The sequence below is a fragment of the Excalfactoria chinensis genome, chromosome 4 (assembly GCF_039878825.1).
Source record: "Excalfactoria chinensis isolate bCotChi1 chromosome 4, bCotChi1.hap2, whole genome shotgun sequence".
In the NCBI taxonomy this organism is placed as follows: domain Eukaryota; kingdom Metazoa; phylum Chordata; class Aves; order Galliformes; family Phasianidae; genus Excalfactoria; species Excalfactoria chinensis.
In genome coordinates, this window is record NC_092828.1 from 28,642,829 (window position 1) to 28,661,226 (window position 18,398).

At 36.7% G+C, this 18,398-nt stretch overlaps 1 protein-coding gene across 1 annotated transcript; it reads right to left on the reverse strand.

The window, feature by feature from the left end:
• Window positions 1-353: 353 nt before the first annotated feature.
• F11 (coagulation factor XI) lies at window positions 354-15,079 on the reverse strand. Its single transcript, XM_072335722.1, has 14 exons — window positions 15,022-15,079; window positions 13,637-13,799; window positions 12,905-13,011; window positions 11,640-11,799; window positions 10,953-11,062; window positions 8,769-8,928; window positions 7,828-7,937; window positions 7,580-7,739; window positions 7,381-7,496; window positions 6,833-7,007; window positions 4,844-5,019; window positions 4,449-4,544; window positions 2,023-2,162; window positions 354-509 (listed from the first exon to the last, which is right to left on the reverse strand). Exons 1-14 carry the CDS (start codon window positions 15,077-15,079, stop codon window positions 354-356), a joined length of 1,887 nt encoding a protein of 628 aa, XP_072191823.1.
• Window positions 15,080-18,398: the final 3,319 nt, after the last annotated feature.

Consider the following 18,398-nt stretch of genomic DNA (forward strand, 5'->3'; position numbering starts at 1 on the left):
ACTTTCACTTAATCATTTTTAATTTCAGTTATATTTACACAAGAGGAGGAGGTCATCAGTAAACCAAAAATCCCCGATCTCCCTGAACAAGTCTCACAGAATATTTTATGCTAGAGATGAAAGAAGTCAGTGGCTCAGATGTACTATATTTTCTGACAAATCAGTTATCAGAGTGTCTACTTTTGCTACTGATTTTAATTCACTCACTATAAAGTTCATTCATTTTTGCTTTTCTACTTCTTTAACACCATTTTAAAAACTTTAATACATCTTCTTTTATATTAAACATCATCCCATTTCTCCCAGGGTTATTGTTCTACAACATCATTTTGAGTCAGTAAGTTATGTTCATGTTATGTAGTTTTTTCCAAAATCCAGTCTGAAAATTCAGCAACTTTTGTGTAGACTCCTGGCTGCCGGGGCCGAGCACAGCCTTCACCCCAACTAGTGATGCCCACCAGATACCACACTTCCTCATGCCTGCATGACAACGGTCCTCCAGAATCTCCCTGCATCACAGGACAGAAGAGTTCACAAAGAACAATATTACTCTCTCACATAAAGCCACAATACAATCAGCATCATCCAGTGTTAACAACAGAATAACTGCATAGAGTTCAATTACTCTGACTCAAAGTTGCTTTACACAGTGTCAAAATAAGTTGTTCTTTTTCTCTGGTAGAATGGTGTCTAAATACTTTCCAGACATTGCAAGTAAGTTCCATTACAGATCAATGTAATTGGGATTTTTTTGTTTGTTTGTTTGTTTGTTTGGCTTGTTTTATTTATCTGTATTTGCCAATTTAACCCCCAAGTACAACAACATGTACAGGTAAGAAAAATAGTAACTTTGCCAGCATTTTTATTTGTTTGTTTGGGTGTGCAACCATCAGTTCTATACATGTATTATCTTGTTTGATGGACTATCCTCCCTGGGATAAAACACATCTCTGTTTTCTTTTCCTGTTCCTAACTGATCTTTCTGAACACTGAGTTCTTTAATACAGCTGTTCTGATCTGCTGAGACAATAGCAAGTATGTTATTGTTATATAATAGCATCATGTTCTGGTGAACTGTTTCATACAAAGAAAACTTAACTAGTATTGAGTAAAAAATTACTTCCCAGCTCAAAGAATTTTTATTCCTGGTTAAAGTACATTAACAGAAAACATATCTTAAATGCTTAAAATATATACTACAATTGGCAGAGAATTTAATCTTACTAATGCGACTATATTTTTGTCTGTTGTAATTGACTTAAAATGTTTAAGTTAACAATAAGTGCATGAGTTTACACTCAAGCAGAGAACTTGGCTCACTGACCTCATGCTGTTGCGATATTTTCAATTCTAATAATGAACAGACCAGTCTGCTCATGTTGTCTATAGCTTTCCATTTTCCATTTCTAACACTCTCCATTCTGGATGTTTGTGGATTTCATGTCAAGAATTAAATACATGACAGAGGAAATCTGTGTTCCTAGAGAAATATCTATAATATCTGAGATATTATAGTCGCTCTCTTTAGTTTTCCACTATTGCAGAGGAATACTGGTTTGCTCCCTAAATATATGAGAGTTAGAACTTGTACTTCGTGATCTCTTTACTTGCTCTTCACTTTTTTTTTTTTTAAGGGAAATTTGTATAATTCTTAGCAAACTAATGAATTTTGCCTCTTAATTTGAGACACACAGTGGGATGTTAACTTTGTTCCCTTAATAGGAGAGAGCAGAGAAGTGTATGTGTGTCTCTCTCCCACTCTATACACTTGGACTGAATTTACTTGTAGGCACACGAAGTCTATCCCTAAGGATTTCAATGTTATATAATAAATGTTATACATATATGTTGACTGTCAGTGCTTTCAGCAAGCAAAAAAACATTACATAATGACACATTAAAAAACAGTTCTATTTATAAATATATGTTTCTTGTGAAAGTTAAACATTTTATTATGTTATTCAATTATGTATTTGAACAAATTATTGAACTACATGGCAGTATGAGGCATCTTTCTGTTACCTTACAGGCATCCTTTCCACCTTCGTCATAGCCAGCACAGATCTCTTTGTCATCTATTCTGCGCTTTCGGTATCTTGCCTGGCATTCCTCTTTTGACATTAGGGGAACACTAACTTTCTGAAGAATATCTTCTACACGACCTATGTAATAGATGCTACAATCAGACAGATGTTCAGCTTTAGCAAAGTAAAAGTTAAAACTACACTCTAAAAGTCTCCGCTCGGTGATATTAAAAAGTCAGGGTTCATTGCTTTTAGTGGGCAGTTAGACAGCCATGACATTGATTTTCAACTTTTAAACAGTGTTGGTTGTCTGGGTTTTTTGGAATGTTTTGTAAGCAGTTGTTTGCCACAGTATGACTTATGACCAAGAATGTTTCAAAACTCCCTAGTGATTTGCTGTGAAGCTGTGTATGTGTATTGTTTTCAAGAACACTGAGTCTTGGAGCCTGTGTTCCCATGAAGAGCTCTGCTTTGCATTATTGATAGTTATTTCTTAGTAATGTGTTGCAATACAATTGAAGCCTCACAGTTTCCAGATGTATGCTGCCCCTATGCACCCTAGCTGTCTACAGGATGGTGAAAATTTCATTTAGAGAAAAGCATTTGAGAGCAGCCTTTTCCTTCAAATTAACAGGAGAAATTAGAATTCTTTTAGATTTCACATTTAACTCTCAAGTGGGGAGGTGTACAGAGGAGGGAACTCTGTTTAAACAGATTTATATATATATGTAATGTAATAGAGTTTAATAATTAACAGCTACTTGGACGGCCTCCGGGTAAGATTAGAGGAGTTCAAATCACACTTATTAAAATACAAGGGTCATTGATACTTTTATAAACAACCTTTATAATCATAAAAGTAATACACATTGAACTTTGATTTCTGAAGTAAAGTCATATGAATAAAATTCCATATTTAATGAATTATATGCAGACTGTAATTCAAGATCCCACTGTACAGCTATTAGTCTATTATCTGTATCTGTAACATATTATTGCATAACTGAAAGCATATTTGGGAGTGTACTTGGTGATGTTTAACTAAGCAACTTGCAACATTCATCTACCTGGAACAGGAAAGCTTGAAAACAGAATTTGGAGAATCCATCTACAGGAATAATTATACTCATGCCCACTGACTCTGATGACTTCAACACTGTCTCCCACAGTATTATTCTAGAGAAGCTGGCAGCACGTGTCTTGGGCAGATAAGCTCCTTGCTGGGTAAAAAACGGGCTGGCTGACCAGGCCCAGACAGTGGTAGTGAATGGAGTTAAATCCAGCTGGCAGCCAGTCATGACTGGTGTTCCCCAGGGGTCAGTACTGGGACCTATCCTGTTTGTTATCTGTACTGATGAGCGGGATGAGGGGAATGACTGCACCCACGGTAAGTCTGCAGAAGACATCAAGTTGAGAGGAAGTTTCATTGTGTTTCAAGGTAAGGAAGGCCCTACAAAGCAAACTGGGTGGTCTGAATATCTGGGCTGAGGCCAATCATTTGAAGATCAAGATCAAGTGCCGGGTCCTGCACTTTGGCCACAAAAACCCCAGACCACGCTACAGGCTTGGGGCAGAGTAGCTAAAAGAATGTGAAAGAAGCAGCCCTGATGGTATTAGTCAATGCTCTGCTGAACATCAGCCAGCAGCGTGCTCAGGTGGACAAGAAAGCTAATGACATTCTGGCTTGTATCAGAAATAGTATTGCCAGCTGGAGCAGGGAAGTTGTTGTCCCTCTTTACCCAGCACTGGTGAGTCCACACCTTGTGTACTGTGTTCACTTTTGGGCCCCTCACTACAAGAAAGGCTTCAACGCCCTGAAACTTGTTCAGAGAACAGCAACAAAGCTGGTGAAGGCTCTGGAGAACAAATCTTATGGGGAGCAGCTGAGGAAACTGGGATTATTTAGACTAGAAAAGAGGAGGCTCAGGGGTGACCTTATTGCTCTCTGAAGGGAAACTGTGGTGAGGTGGGGATCAGCCTCTTCTCCCATGTAACTAGTAATAGGACTGGAGGGAATGACCTCAAGCTGTGCCAGGGGAGATTCAGGTTTGATGTTAGGAATAAAGATATTGAACTTTTCCTCCAAGAGAGTGGTCAGACACTGAAAAGCCTGTCCAGGGATGTGGTAGAGTCACCGATCCTGGGTTTTGGTGTTGTAACGATGACCATGGTTTACTAGGAAATATTGGTGATAGGTGGGAGGTCAGATTGGATGATCCCAGATGTCTTTTCAAACTTTGGTGATTCTAAGATTCTATTACTGCTTTGAATTCATATAAATAAAGCTATGAGCAAATTCACATTCTTTGCATAGCCTGTGAACACATTCCTGGTTAAGAATTAAGAGGATATTTTATGAAATTGTCTTTTAGCACAATGCATTTCACAAATACAAGAACTCACTGTTTAAATATTTATCTGTACCTCTTTCCTTCCTGTAACCCCATCCAATTACCCAGCAGTCAGTATAGAGCATGCTAGCCTCTTCTTTTGATGGCAGGCAAATAGGAAGTTGAAGATCTAAAATATGATTAAAAATATTAGTTTGGCCAGTTGAAACAACTAAAATATTAAGATTTTTGGGCACATACATAATACCTGATGATAGTCTCCATGTCATTCTTTGTACATTTTACTAGATACTGATCTAAGTCACATAAATAGAAGCCTCAAATTTTCTTTACAAAGACAACAGAATGAGATTCTCCTTAAAACCAAGTGATTACATATTAAAAGATGACAACTCAGGTTTTGTGAACTGTCACACTAAAAACAACCTTTATCATCCTGCACATTTCCTTCTGAGATAGAATACATACCAGTAAAATTCATAGCCTTATCAAGTTTCAGTAAAGCAATGTCATATCCAGTCTGTGCAGAATTATACTGAGGATGAATAATAATCTCTTCCACTCTGAAGAAAGGTGTATCCTCATTTATTTCTGATTGTTTTAAAACACCAGCATAAACACGCCAAATGTTGGGGTTCTGAACACTGAGGGAAAAAGACACTTAGTCAGCCTGTGGCTCAGAGATTTGTACTGTTTTAGTTTCGTGCAGGTGCCAGCATCCTCTGAGTGTACAGTGAACATCACTGAGGTCACTCTTGCCAGTTCTATTTTCACACTCTCAAATCTAAAAACAAATCTCTCTTATCCATTCCTTCCACTTTTTGTTTATTTTGTTCTTCTTCCTATCCATATTTTCAGCCCCATACCTCTCTTTCCTCTCCCTTATGGTCAGACTCTCGTTCTGACCCTTTTTAGCCCAGTTTCCCTATCTGCCTTCTTTCATTTTCTATTTTACTCTGCTCTTACTATTTTTATCTTGAAGAGCCTAACACAAACCCTGAGGAAGTAAAAGAGGTTTTTTCCATTCATTCCAGTACACATGTAGTAACCAAAATAGAGGTGGAAATACAAATTTAAGTATAGTCTATTCAGACACCAATAAAAGCAAATAGAAAATATAATTCTACAGACCAATATAAAATGTTTCACTTAATATTTATGATTTCAAATTTACTTTGAGTACATTTAAGGGTTATTTCACTGTGGTGTTCTACCATTAAGGCAATCTAAAAATTTTGATACATGCATCGAAGAAGACGTAAAACCTGTCTTCAATATTTTAAAAAAATTGTTTTGAAGATTTTATATATATATTCATAAATATCAGTTGACCTTAGTCATTTCTAATGAACACAGTCTACACTTTTTTTTTACTCTTTAGACAAGTTCTTCTTTTGCCCTTTATGATGCTAGTAACCCCACTATATTGGATAGAAGGTAGAGAATGATATTCTCTGTACTAGGTTTTTCTGAGTGTTTAGGGGGGTTATGCACTTTTATAAGGTTTGTCACTGGAGAACTGGTGTTGACAATATTACTTGTCATGCTGAAACAGTAAAGGATAATGTACAGAAATGCTTGAGTAAAAGTGTCTGATTTTAGTCTAGGCAATTTTTTCTTCTTTAAAGCATTTTATACTATCTATGCCTTTCTCACATTACACTGATTTACAATTTTCAGTCTGTAAATGACAGGCCTGCCTGCTTTACAGGTTGTGATCATCTAATGAGGATATGGAACATGTGCATGGTCATTAAATCAGCTCTTCACAACACACAATTTCATGACTTAAATGTGATGGCAATTTTGTGTTCATTAACAGTACCTACTACAAAGCTCCATGCAAATTGGCTAAGTTTTGAGTATTCAGAAGTCTATATACCATTCTCAAGGCTGAAATCTGTACCAAAACAGTGTGTTTATTGACTAGTTGATAACATTAGAAAATAAACAATTACATAGAAAGGTAGTGTACATTCCAGAGTCAGCCTAATTGAACTCCTTTGAGATTTACCTTGTGTCCTGGTCTTTGCCAAGCACCCTGTCAGTTTGGGACCATTCCCTAAGTACCACAGAGAAATCTCTAGTATATTCCATGTCATATGCTTTGATTGACTAGCTTAACAACAAATTTTCCTTGATAATATGATAACACAGTAAGAAAAAGTTCATGTTGCATAAGAAAGTTTATGTACTTGTAGGTATCTATCATCTGTTTTAGATGCATTAACACAATCAGTAGCACAGTACTATACTACAAAGGGCAAAGTGCGGAGTGCCAATTATGTTAAGGGTATGAGCTGACTACCTTAAAATTTCATCTTCTGGTTTTATCAAAGTAGTTGACTTTGTTCTAGTTATTTTAATCAAACAGATTTATCTTTCTGAAACTTGAACCTCAACTAATTGCAGATACTGGATGAAATTTTCATGTTTAAATTTACACTGAGTACTCACCTCATGAAACAGTGGGCAGCTGTAAGGATCCACTGGTTACTGATGATAGAGCCCCCACAGAGGTGTCTCCGACGAGATAGCTTCACATGTAAGCTTACTTGCCATGGCCATTCACCAGGGGAAGAGTCTGTCCCTCCAATTATCCTAATATTTCTTGAAGAATGCTGCATACATACTACAGAAATAATTGAAAACTGATCAAAGATAATTTTCATTTGACCAAGAAAAAAAAAAAGTGACTACTGCTAACCTGCAAATAGGTACCAATCTTAAGCAAAGAACAACAGACATTCTAAACCCTTTACTATTTTTTGGTTTTTTTTTTTTTTTTTTACATAAAATCCAGTTTAAAGAAGTTTACAATGTACTGTCTGTGTTTGCAGTATGAAGGCAGTGCAGACTTCATTTTTTAGAATACTCTTTATCTTCATGGTCTGCCTCGTGATCATTTCTGTGCAATATTCAGAAAAGAAAAGCAAATGGGAGGGCTTAGGTTTCCTGCACTAAAATCAGTTTAAAACTCTCTTTAAAAGAAAAGTTTTACTTACCAGTACTGGCCTTTTTTTTACACAGTCTTAGCGAGTATCCAGAGATCCTTCCTGGCCCATGTTGTATTTTCACTGGAGAACCATTTGAGGACATTCTTAGATGACACTCACACTTTCTGACAATAAATAAATGCAAAGATCCAGTTTGTACTTCTTATACAGAACACATACATTAGATACCTTCCCAAAGAAATCTCACCTTTCCTCATCGCATGACTCTTGGAGGGGAAAGTAGGTGAAAAATTGGCAGCGGATCGTGTCTGTGCAAACCTGCTGACAGGCTCTGTGTCCTTTTGTATAAGTGACATTGAGTTCATCTCCCAAAAAATTCATATGCACATAAGTGCGAGAATTGCAGGCTGTAAGAATGAGCGTGTTCCAAGCATCAGTAGGTCTATTCATTTCATTAATTCAAGTGTTGTATTTTTATTGTAACTTACTGTTTACCAGGAAAATATCTTCTGCAATTTAGGAGACCAAAACCTGAAATAGCATTTTCTTGTAGTGTAAATGCCTCTGGTATTCCACTTGCTGATGTTTTCAGGAGGCAAAGATTTCTATAATTAAAAAAATAATAATTAAAAAGTAATTGAATTTGTTCTTACATTCTAGCGTTTATGTTTCAGTTACTGGTAAGGGAAAGCTCTTTCTTAAGTGTGCTTTTTCTTCCAAAGTTTGTATCTGTAAAAGTATTTCATATGAAAATTAATTCACTAAGTTAATTGAGAAGGATTTTTTAGTTATGTGAAATGTGATATGGATGTACTACTGAATATTATATGGTATTTATACACACAGGGAAGAGGCAACTTTATATATACTATCTCAGTTTTGCTTCAGTTTCATTGAAACATTATTCTTTCTACCTCTGTTTTCTGTGGACTGTAACTTTTTGACTCTTCTCTGCTCAACGTGAAAAAAAGTTTAGTCTTTTAAAAGAAACACTTTCCAACCTGTAAACTCCATTCAAAAGCTTTTCAAATAAATAACTTAATCCTACTAGGAAAACAGTCAATCATTAAATTCAGCTTTAAGACATCAAAACAACCTGAGGGCTGTCTCTTTGCTGAATATATGTCTTTTCAGATGAACACCAGGTATGCAGCTGAAGTACAAGATCCCTGCTCATACCATAGGACAAGTGAACTGTCCATGGGAGATTATAAATGAACAGATGCAACACTTTTTTTTTTTTTTTTTTTTTTTTTTTAAAGCTGCTTTACAGAAAATAAACCTTGAACAATATTTTCCAAGAATGTAATAAAACAGTGATTAAAAAGGCTGAGATCGTGGGGTTGTTTTTTTGTTGTTGTTATTGGTTTGGTTTTCTTGTTTGTTTGTTTGTTGTTTTTAATATCTTTCAGGGACTTAAATGTTGTCAAATTCACCTTTGGGATTCTGTTTGCCATTCCTTGGTGAAGAATGTAAAGAACAAGCAGTTTGGAAAATAAGTACAAATAGTTTGGCAGACTAAAGTGTCGGGAGTGAAAAAACTTGTAACGTTCCTTCCTGAAAATTCTGCATGTTCAAAAATGTCCATTTGACAATCTGTAAAAAACAAAACAAAACAAAACAAAACAAAACATAAAAAGAATATCAAAATTCCAAAGCTTCTATGTTGTATCAGAAAGATAAGGTTTACAGATTATGCATTCCCATACTTATTTTTTTCCCTCATTTTTTTCCTGATAAACTGGAAAGATATAATTTCATTTTAACCAGAAAACTATTTCTTGAAAACATTTTTAAGTATGTAAACTCAGAGAGAGGACTAGAGCAGGGGAGAGCTTCAAATTACATGCTAGAATAAAATTTGCTAATATAATACAGAGAGCTCTAAATTAGGAAGAACAGAAATCTACATACATATCCATAGTTAGAAATAAAACTTATTAACCTTGTCAAGGCCTAAAATACTTAAAACTTGTATAGCTAAGAGGATAATGGGAAGACTAGGTGAAAAATAATGGGGTGATTCTCTTTTTTTTTTTTTTTTTTAATCTGAATATTATTTCAAAAAGTAGGCAGAGTAAGTATGAGTAATATGCAGTCTTCCCTATAACAGGACCAAAATAACAGAAGGTTGGCAGGGAAGTTCCCATAACCAGACTATGGATACAGAAGTCACAGGAAATACCAACAAGTTTGAAAGAAATGAATGATTTGCCTTCTCTGATGATACACTTGAATTCCTAGTTAAAATCCTTATGCAGCAATAAAATGGGTTAAAAATGAAGCACCATTCTGAGAACTATGAAACCACAGAACTGGATTTGATGGCAGCAGTGAACTCCACTGCTGAGAATGGACAGTAGCTGAGCTTACACCACCCAGTTAGTTATAGAAACATACTGGGAGCATCTTATTACAAGAGAGGAAAAACAAAAAACAAAAAACAAAAAACAAACAAACAAACAAAAAAAAACAGTAAAATGGAGAGGCATTTCTTAACGTGACTTCTGTTAGTATGATGTGATTTAAAAATTAAAAAATAAAACTACAAACATGAAAAGACCACAACAGAGGTCATTCATTACACAGCAGGAAGAGCAAAGAAAAAAGAATCTGAAGACTAGAAAATAAAGGTCAATCAGTTCTGACCATGAGTAGGCAAGATCCCATGTTAAGGGCTAAGCAGAGTTCAGGAAAACAAATACCATTTTACGAAAATGATATTTAAAGTAGAAATGTGAATTTGGAAGTATATGGATACTAATCATGATTTCAGTGATTACCAGTTCAATATTCAGTGACCTCAAGGAGGGAACTTTGCAAAAGGCAAAGTGTAAGACAAATTGCTATGGACAAGTAGGAACATGAGTGCGTAAGAACAACATCAGAGAGGCAAAGATAGAAAATGAAAGGGCAAGTAGCAAGAAACATTCTCAGAAGGAAAGTATGTATTTAGTGTCAAAGAATTGGGATTAGGAAAGGAGTCTGGGTTTTGCTCAGGGGTGAGGTTAATGACAAAGAACACAGGAAAGTTTAGAGAGCTGCCTTTTTAACCTCACTCTGTCATGAAAACAAACTGAAATTAGATGGTCAACATTCCGGAGCAGAGGGAAGAGAACAAGGAACAGGAAATTGAAATCTCATAATACAGATGAATTTAGCATTCTTAGACTGAAGGCATCTCAGTTTCTTGGTGGTTTCGCTTTTGATATATACAGAGGATTGATATGATTCCAAAGGCATTGAAAGGGGAAGGCTAGCATCCGTTTTTTAAATGATGAAGCTGGACCATGAACAATGTAGGATTAGTCATTCTAAATAGTCAGAAATAAACTAGACCAAATATTCAAGTAAACTCGTTTCAGTCATTTTTTGTATCTATGGTGCAAAGATAAGATGCTATGAGACATCAGGCTAATCTTATGAAAGAACTCTTCACATCATCAAAGTAAACAAAACCTTTTGTAAGAGAATAATACAATAGAAAAACAAACAAACAAACAAACAAAAAACCACCCTGTTTTTGCCTAAGAGTACTAACTATACTTCAAAGAATACGTTCATATTATAATTATTTTAAGTCACAAAACATTTATGCATGTCAGAAAGACTGCAGTTACCTAATTCAGAAAGCTGACATGTCTTTAAGGAGAATCCAGACACAGCCTCATCAAGCACCCTTATACTGGTTGGAGTTCCTAAACTGGTATGTTTCAGGAAGCATTTTTCACTGAGTGATAAAGAATAAAGAAAGCAGTAAGACAACAGGTCATCTTCTTTGGTCTACATCATTCTTCTGTTTCCACAAGTCCTACCATACTGCCCACTTTGCTCATGGGCATGAGCATCATCCAGCCTCCAGAAAAATGTTCAAATAGGGAATAGATGCAACTGAAGAACATTTTGCAAAATCAAGCAAGCTGACACCACAAAAATAGTTCAAGTACAAACAAAAGAATTTCCCCGGCTGCATTAATGATGCCATTTTCAGGGCAATAAGCAGAGTAAGATTTGACTGAGCAATATCGCTGCACAGTTGCCAACGTAATTTGCATTCCAGTATCTCTAGAGCACTTAAATTGTTTTCAGTTCTATGATAATCCAGCTTGCCTTTCTCATCAATGGACAAATGAAAACTCACTTACTGAAGATATTTTCCTAACTGTAAACCTGAATAAACATTACAAGTATAACTAGTCAAGAAACAACTCATTTCCTTGAATAAATTCTCTCAGCTCTGACTGTTCTGAGATTTACTGTACCAAAGCACAGCACCCTCTAAGTACAGGGATCAAACGTGTATTTACCGAAAGCTTGCATTGTGAAATGTTCCTGGGGTATATGTAAAAAAATGACAGTGCTTGTCATTGGTGCATCTTTTTTGGCACTGTTGGTAGCTGTCAGCCATACTAACGTCATAATTTACCCCTTGCATATCCAATCCTACGTAGACATCTGGACTGCAAGCTGTGAAAAAAAAGGAATAGATAGAGTTCCAGAAACATTCTCATACTCTCTTCCCCAAAAAACCATAGCAGTTCATAAGACACGGCCATTATCCTGATGTCACTTCCTGTGATCACTTCAGTTAAGTTGCATTTTGCATATACTTACTAAAAAAAGAAAACCCAAAGATAAATTAGAAGTATAGGCATAACATGTCAGAGTAAAAACTAACGGACTTTGACGCTGTCTTTATCCACACCAAGACCACGATGAGGTTAATCATGCAAAAACTCAGGACCATCACTAAAACGTATAGTATTCTATTTCCAAATTTATACAGCAATTTAAAATACCAAATCTGTCCATCCAAGCAATTGCTGTCTCCCGTTTGAGCCAGAAGGTTCAATTTATACTCCACAGAGGGAGGAGTCTTAACATGGAGTTTGAAATACTTTCCCCACAAAGGATGAAGGTTTTACATCTTTGCCAGTATGATCTCTTCGCAGAACACGTGAGTCAGCCAACCACTGAAGGGGCTTTTAAACACATATGAAGATATTTTTCTTTTAGTGATGCTGGCATGATTCTGAAGTAACTCCTGTGACATAAATTATCTAAAGAATATGAAAAATAACATCCCATTAAAACTTACTATTCTGGTCTAAATCTATGAAGAAATATAAATGTTACAAAAAGCTGACAGAAAAGGGATTTAAGAAGACTTGAGTGCTCTGGAACACACACTCCAACCAGAAGCAAACACAACCAATCTGTCAATAACTGCAGTGGAAAACTCATATAAAGTAAGACCAACTAAACTCTTTAAGTTAATCTTTGGAACTGGAGGTATCAGTTAAATGTCTCCCGCCTTTGTCTCTAGCAAATGAAACCCTGAGAGCAGGAGCTTGCCTTGACTGGGAAGCCTCACTGGCGGATAGCTGGGGTTGAAGGATGAAACCAGCAAAGGATTTTTGTGCTATGTTTGAAAAAGATAGGGCAAAAGACACGCAAGTCACTGCTTGGCCACCTCCTGATTCAGTTCCTGTTTTCAAAATGTTGATTCTCTAACGTATGTCCAATGTGATGCAGAACACAGAATTCATACATATGGATAACTGTATCTTACCACTAATTTTGATGTTGCATTGTTTTAAAGAATGTCCAGAAATAGCTCCTTCCATCTTCATTTTCGGTAGCATTCCTGTATCACTGTCTTTTAAGTAGCAGGAGAACCTGTTTTAAAAGGGAGCAACTCACAGTTTTGGAGTGTAACACAGTACTTCCTCATTGTTTCTCAAGTAAAACACAGGCTGTATATTATTCCTCAACATGAAAATGGAAACAAGTTCAGTTTTAAAAAAGACAAGGTTGGAACTACCATGCTTGACAATAGATGAGTGCACATGGTGTGTGTGGGACCAACACGGTTTGGGGACAGAAACAGAGCAGGCACAGAGAAGGAAGGCAGCCTTGCCTCAAGCTATTGAAATTCCTAATCTCTTAGTTGAAAGAAAAATATGCTAAAGAGAGTGGATGGGGTGACGAGTAACAGAAGTGACAACTGGAAACATGAAATTGGCCTCATTGTCCCTCAACAGTAAACAAGTGGCATGGAGGAAAGAATGCACAGTTGGTGCTATTTTCTTGTAGGGATTGGTAAGCAGGCATGAAAGATTTGATGTTGCCAAATTTAATCTTTCAAACTTCAGCAAAAACCCTTTTATATCATCAGTTTTACATGACATAGTCTTTCAAAGCAACTTTGTAACCTTCACTGCATGCCTGTGTTCTGTCAGAATTCTACCAAGTTCCTAAAATGATCACAGCAAAAATAGCCACAAGAATATGAACATTTTACCTCTGTGCAGGATCTTTAGTCCACGTCACTGGCAAATATGTGAAGAGCAGGCAGGTAGGATGGTAAGTACAAACTATTTGACAGTAATTAGCACTGGGTGTGAAAACCGTAGTGAGGTCTCCTCCTTGCAAGTAAGTGTTTTCATAGATCTGTGTCACACATTCTGATATGAAATCACAAAATGAGTAAATTATCAGAGATGTGGGTATGGAGAACTCACCAGGAGAGGGTGAAGACACTGCCCCTTATTTATCACACTTTGGCAGGAGAAGACCTGATCTCCATGTTAAAGCACAAGTGGACTGGCTTCACAGAGGAGCCCATGCACTCCTTGTATTTGCCCATCCCAGTTGGTAGAAAAAACACTAATTTTTGTTATTGGACCTACAGAACTTCTCTTTCTGAGCTAAAAGATGAAGAGGAAATATTTGATTTTTACAGACAGAAGAAACCCAACTGAAAAGATTTCATCTAACTTCTTTATCTGTTGTTATAAAGATATCATATTGTATCGAAAGCTATTTATGATTAAAACAAATGCAAAGAACATATTGGATTTTACAATTTTAAATATTGCAAGCAGAATTTATTGGTAAATATGTTTATAATCCGTACTAAAAAAATCAGTGTCTCTTGCAAAAGGTAAAATATATCAACAAAAAATTGACAAAGTAAGGAATTACTGGCAACATTTGCAAAATTTGCTAGTATATACATTTTTAAGTTAATCTTTTACTAATGGGAAATCTGAACTTTATCTGAGTTCTCAGAAATTTTCCAAGATTTTAGTCTACTTGAATTTCAAACCAGCTAAAATATTTCTGAAATAATACTACAATTGTCAAACAGATTTTGCTTTAAAAAAATATAGTTAATTACCTCATTGTCTACTGAGAAAATGATTAATACATTACTAAATATAAGCTCTGTTTGGGCACTGGTTATAATCTTTTGGCACAGGGAGTTTCAGGGAAATGCAATGTGAGTTTTTGTAGTTGACTTCTGCTAGCCAAAGTAAATCATTAACACCAACATTGAAAAACACAGTCACTGCAGGCTTCAGCACTGATACTAATCACTGTCAGAAAAGCCTATTAAAAATTCCCATTCCTAATAATAGGAATAAAAATAATAATAATTAGGAACTTCCATTCCCCTCTGAGTTACCCAGATTTCGCAGAGCGCAACCCCACTCTCTTGGAACCAGGTTGCATGTAACAATATGTGTCCCCATTCCAAACTCTTACTGCTCTGTAGCTCTACTTACTTACTTCACATACAAATATATATTCAGGTAAATTTTGAATATTACTGTTTTTTAACTTCTCCTTCCTAGAAGACCTGTGTTACTCTATACCAGTCTTAGGAATTATATATCAACTTACCACTGTAAACTGAAGCAAGAAATAAAATGAAATAAAAAGTCTGATCAATCCAAATCATCCTAAAAAACAAACAAACAAACAACAACAACAAACAAAGTTTTTTAACATTTGGGGAATTTCTTTGTTTCACAGCACAGTGTTTATTCTTGCATAGACGGGGAGCAATATTCCCGTATTCTATTAGAATATCACCAATCTCAACTCTGTCCTGGTAGATGATTGAGTACTATTGCCAACACAGCAAATAAATAACTCACACTCACTACTTTTGATGCACACTATACAAATTTTAAATTTATATTTTTGTTTGTTTGTTTCTTTTTGTACAAGCTTAATTTAAGCTGAGAAAGAATCAAATAAATCAAGCACACCCAGAACCCACAGGGATCAACATATACTGTGTTGTGTCTATGAAAATATTCCTCAGAATATCAGTTGCAATAGTTACAGAATCACAGAATTGTTGGGGTTGGAAGGGACCTCCAGAGATCATCGAGTCCAACCCCCCTGCCAAAGCAGGCTCCCTACACCAGGTCGCACAGGTAGGCATCCAGGTTGGTCTTGAATAACTCCAGAGAAGGAGACTCCACAACACCCTTGGGCAGCCTGTTCCAGTGCTCCGTCACCTTCACCATAAAGAAGTTCTTGCGCACATTTGTGCGGAACTTCTTGAGCTCCAGTTTCTGTCCGTTTTCCCTTGACCTGTCTCCACACACTGCTGAAAAGAGCCCGGCCTCACCACTTTGCCGCCCACACCTCAGATATTTATAGACCTGAATCAAGTCCCCAATCAGTCATTACATACCTGAACATACAGCAGGTCTGTATGAGTGGATAACGTTAAAGTTCCTCTTAAAAAAAAACACAAATAATAATATTGTTAACTGTTTGTGTTAAATATTACTGTGCCTGCAACGTTAACTTGTCTTTGATGTTTACTTTGAATGGGTGCTCATTCTGTCAACACTGTTACTGACCTTGGGCAGCATTTTCAGAGTGTATATAACCAGCACCACACTGAAATCAAAGTGCAGGGTTTACACTACATGAGCATTTCCTTTTTGAAACCCTTGTACAATAGAAAGCTGACTCTCTGGTGCAGAACATTCAGCCTCTGCTTTTAGCATTAGAACCTACAGTTTTATTGCAGCCCTTTCTACACTGTATTTCTCTTTCAGTTTTATGTGCTGCTCATAGCTTCTTCAGTTTGCCAGAAACCAAAAAATAAACCCACAACTGTTTGCATGCTTCACAGCTAAGAAATGTAAGTGCAACAACAAGAACATAGTTTATAGCTGATCTAAATCACTTATTTTGATTTCCAGAATTATTTTCAATTTGTGAAACAAAAAGAAAATATATTTCAATAAAAATCTATCCTCCAAATCTAAAAAAAATAGTCATTTCTAAGTGAAATTGCCCCTAAGTGAAATTTTTCCCCTTTCTTCCTTTTTTCCCTCTTCTTTTAGTCTGTCTATGATAGCAATACAGATGTGCTCTGCACAAAATGTGCCACAAGAACTTCTTTACAGTGAGGGTGATGGAGCACTGGAACAGGCTGCCCAGGGAGGTGGTGGAGTCTCCTTCTCTGGAGATATTCAAGACCCGCCTGGACGCCTACCTGTGCAACGTGTTGTAGGGAGCCTGCTTTGGCAGGGGAGTTGGACTCGATGATCTCAAGAGGTCCCTTCCAACTCCTACAATTCTGTGATTCTGTGAATCTCAACAGCTGTGATCCTTTTAAGCAAGCTGACCATAGAATCATGGGATGATTTGGATTTGTGTTGAAAGGGACTTAGATTTCCTCTTGTTATAACTCCCTTGCCATGGGCAAGAACACATACCACTAGACCAAGCTGTTCAAATCCCCATCCAACCTGGTCTTGAATACCTCTAGGGTGACTGAAATGACTTTCCTGTGACTGGTACGTGTTAGTAAGGTCTCCAGGTCCTCCTTACAAAAGAAGAGCCACCCTGAGGACTCCACATACCTTCCTGTGCATCAGCTTTCTTCGTCATCACACACCTGTAGAAGAGGGCTCAAACACTTTCAGCATAACTGCACTTGTATTTTAACTGCTCTCTTCTGATTTGTGTGCCACAATGACAAGGGAGAGCAATGGAAGGCTTTACTGCAAAACACAGTGATAACTTATTTCTGTAATATGAGGAGTCTATAGTGCCTATAGAACTCTGATCTTCAGCTCAGATCAGATTTTTCAACTTTTTTAAGATATAGCATTTTCACAAACCTGAATGTAATTAAAAAACACTATAATGAATTCAAATTTTTGTAAACAAAGCAGGATGAATTCACACGTATTCAGTTAAAAATTAAGTATTCAATTAAAATAATTACACTTGCTTCCTTTTTTGGGCATAGAGAGTGATAGAATCCCCCCAAGAATCTTTGAGTCTTTTACCTGCTGGCAGAGGACCAACAGTGAGATACCATTTAAAATCACAAAAAGCAAGAGATCTGTATGCATCAGGGTACTAATTTCTACACATTTCTGATTTCTGCAGAAGGATTTTCTACTTAAGGGTTAAGTTCAAGAAGGTGCTCAGTTAGCCACAGCTTTTCCATTTCCAGCATATATCCCAAAAGCAATTTCCAGCAGCCCAAAAAGCAGCCTTGGAGGCACTCTAAACAAGTACTAAGTCAGATGAAGGGTCTGTAGTCAGTTTGCTTTGTAAAAGTCACATATACCAATTCAGAAATAATCACACAGTCTTTTTAAGTCATACCTGCAGAAAGTTGTGCCCTTTCTGCCACCATTAGAAAGGACTGTTTGTATGAACCAAGGCTATCACCTCAGCTCATAAGACAGTTATATTGCAGAAGCAGCCACATCACCCATCATTAGCATCGCTGAGGTTAATCCTTATGAGCCATTGTTCAGGAGTAACACGGTCGGGTTTTAGAATTCAGCCAGACTTCAGATCCAAGTACCAGCAGATGCCCAGCCATTAGAACCAAATCACAAACAGCTCTGTACATGTAGTTTTTAAACAATCTTTCACTGTTCCTTTACTTCGTTTGGAAACCTGGCACAGCTGCATTGATTGCTTAAGTCTCACAGTTCTTTTTATCTGTTCTGTTGAATTTGTCTTTACAAGACTACCCATAACCAACAACAGCACACCACACGACTCAGGTTAATAAGAGCACATGCAGCACATAACACACGGGATTTAACATCTACCCTGGCAGCAGAGTTCCTGTTCTTTCAGCATTGATTTCCTCAAGATTTATTTCCTTAGCAACCACATTTTTCTTCAGAGCAGATTTCAAAGCAAAAGATGAGAGGTCGCCGTCTTTTTGGAGGAGATGGAGAACTACATCAGCCCTAGCAGAGAAGCAGAAAATGGTGTTT

Excerpts from the sequence above, each read along its gene's own strand:
- F11 (XM_072335722.1), bottom strand. The coding sequence starts at position 15,079 with ATGATTTGGATTGATCAGACTTTTTATTTCATTTTATTTCTTGCTTCA. Across the intron at positions 7,008-7,380 it reads TAAAAAAAAGGCCAGTACTG|TATGTATGCAGCATTCTTCA; the intron begins GTAAGTAAAACT and ends TTATTTCTGTAG. Across the intron at positions 5,020-6,832 it reads GCTGCCCACTGTTTCATGAG|TGTTCAGAACCCCAACATTT; the intron begins GTGAGTACTCAG and ends TTTTTCCCTCAG.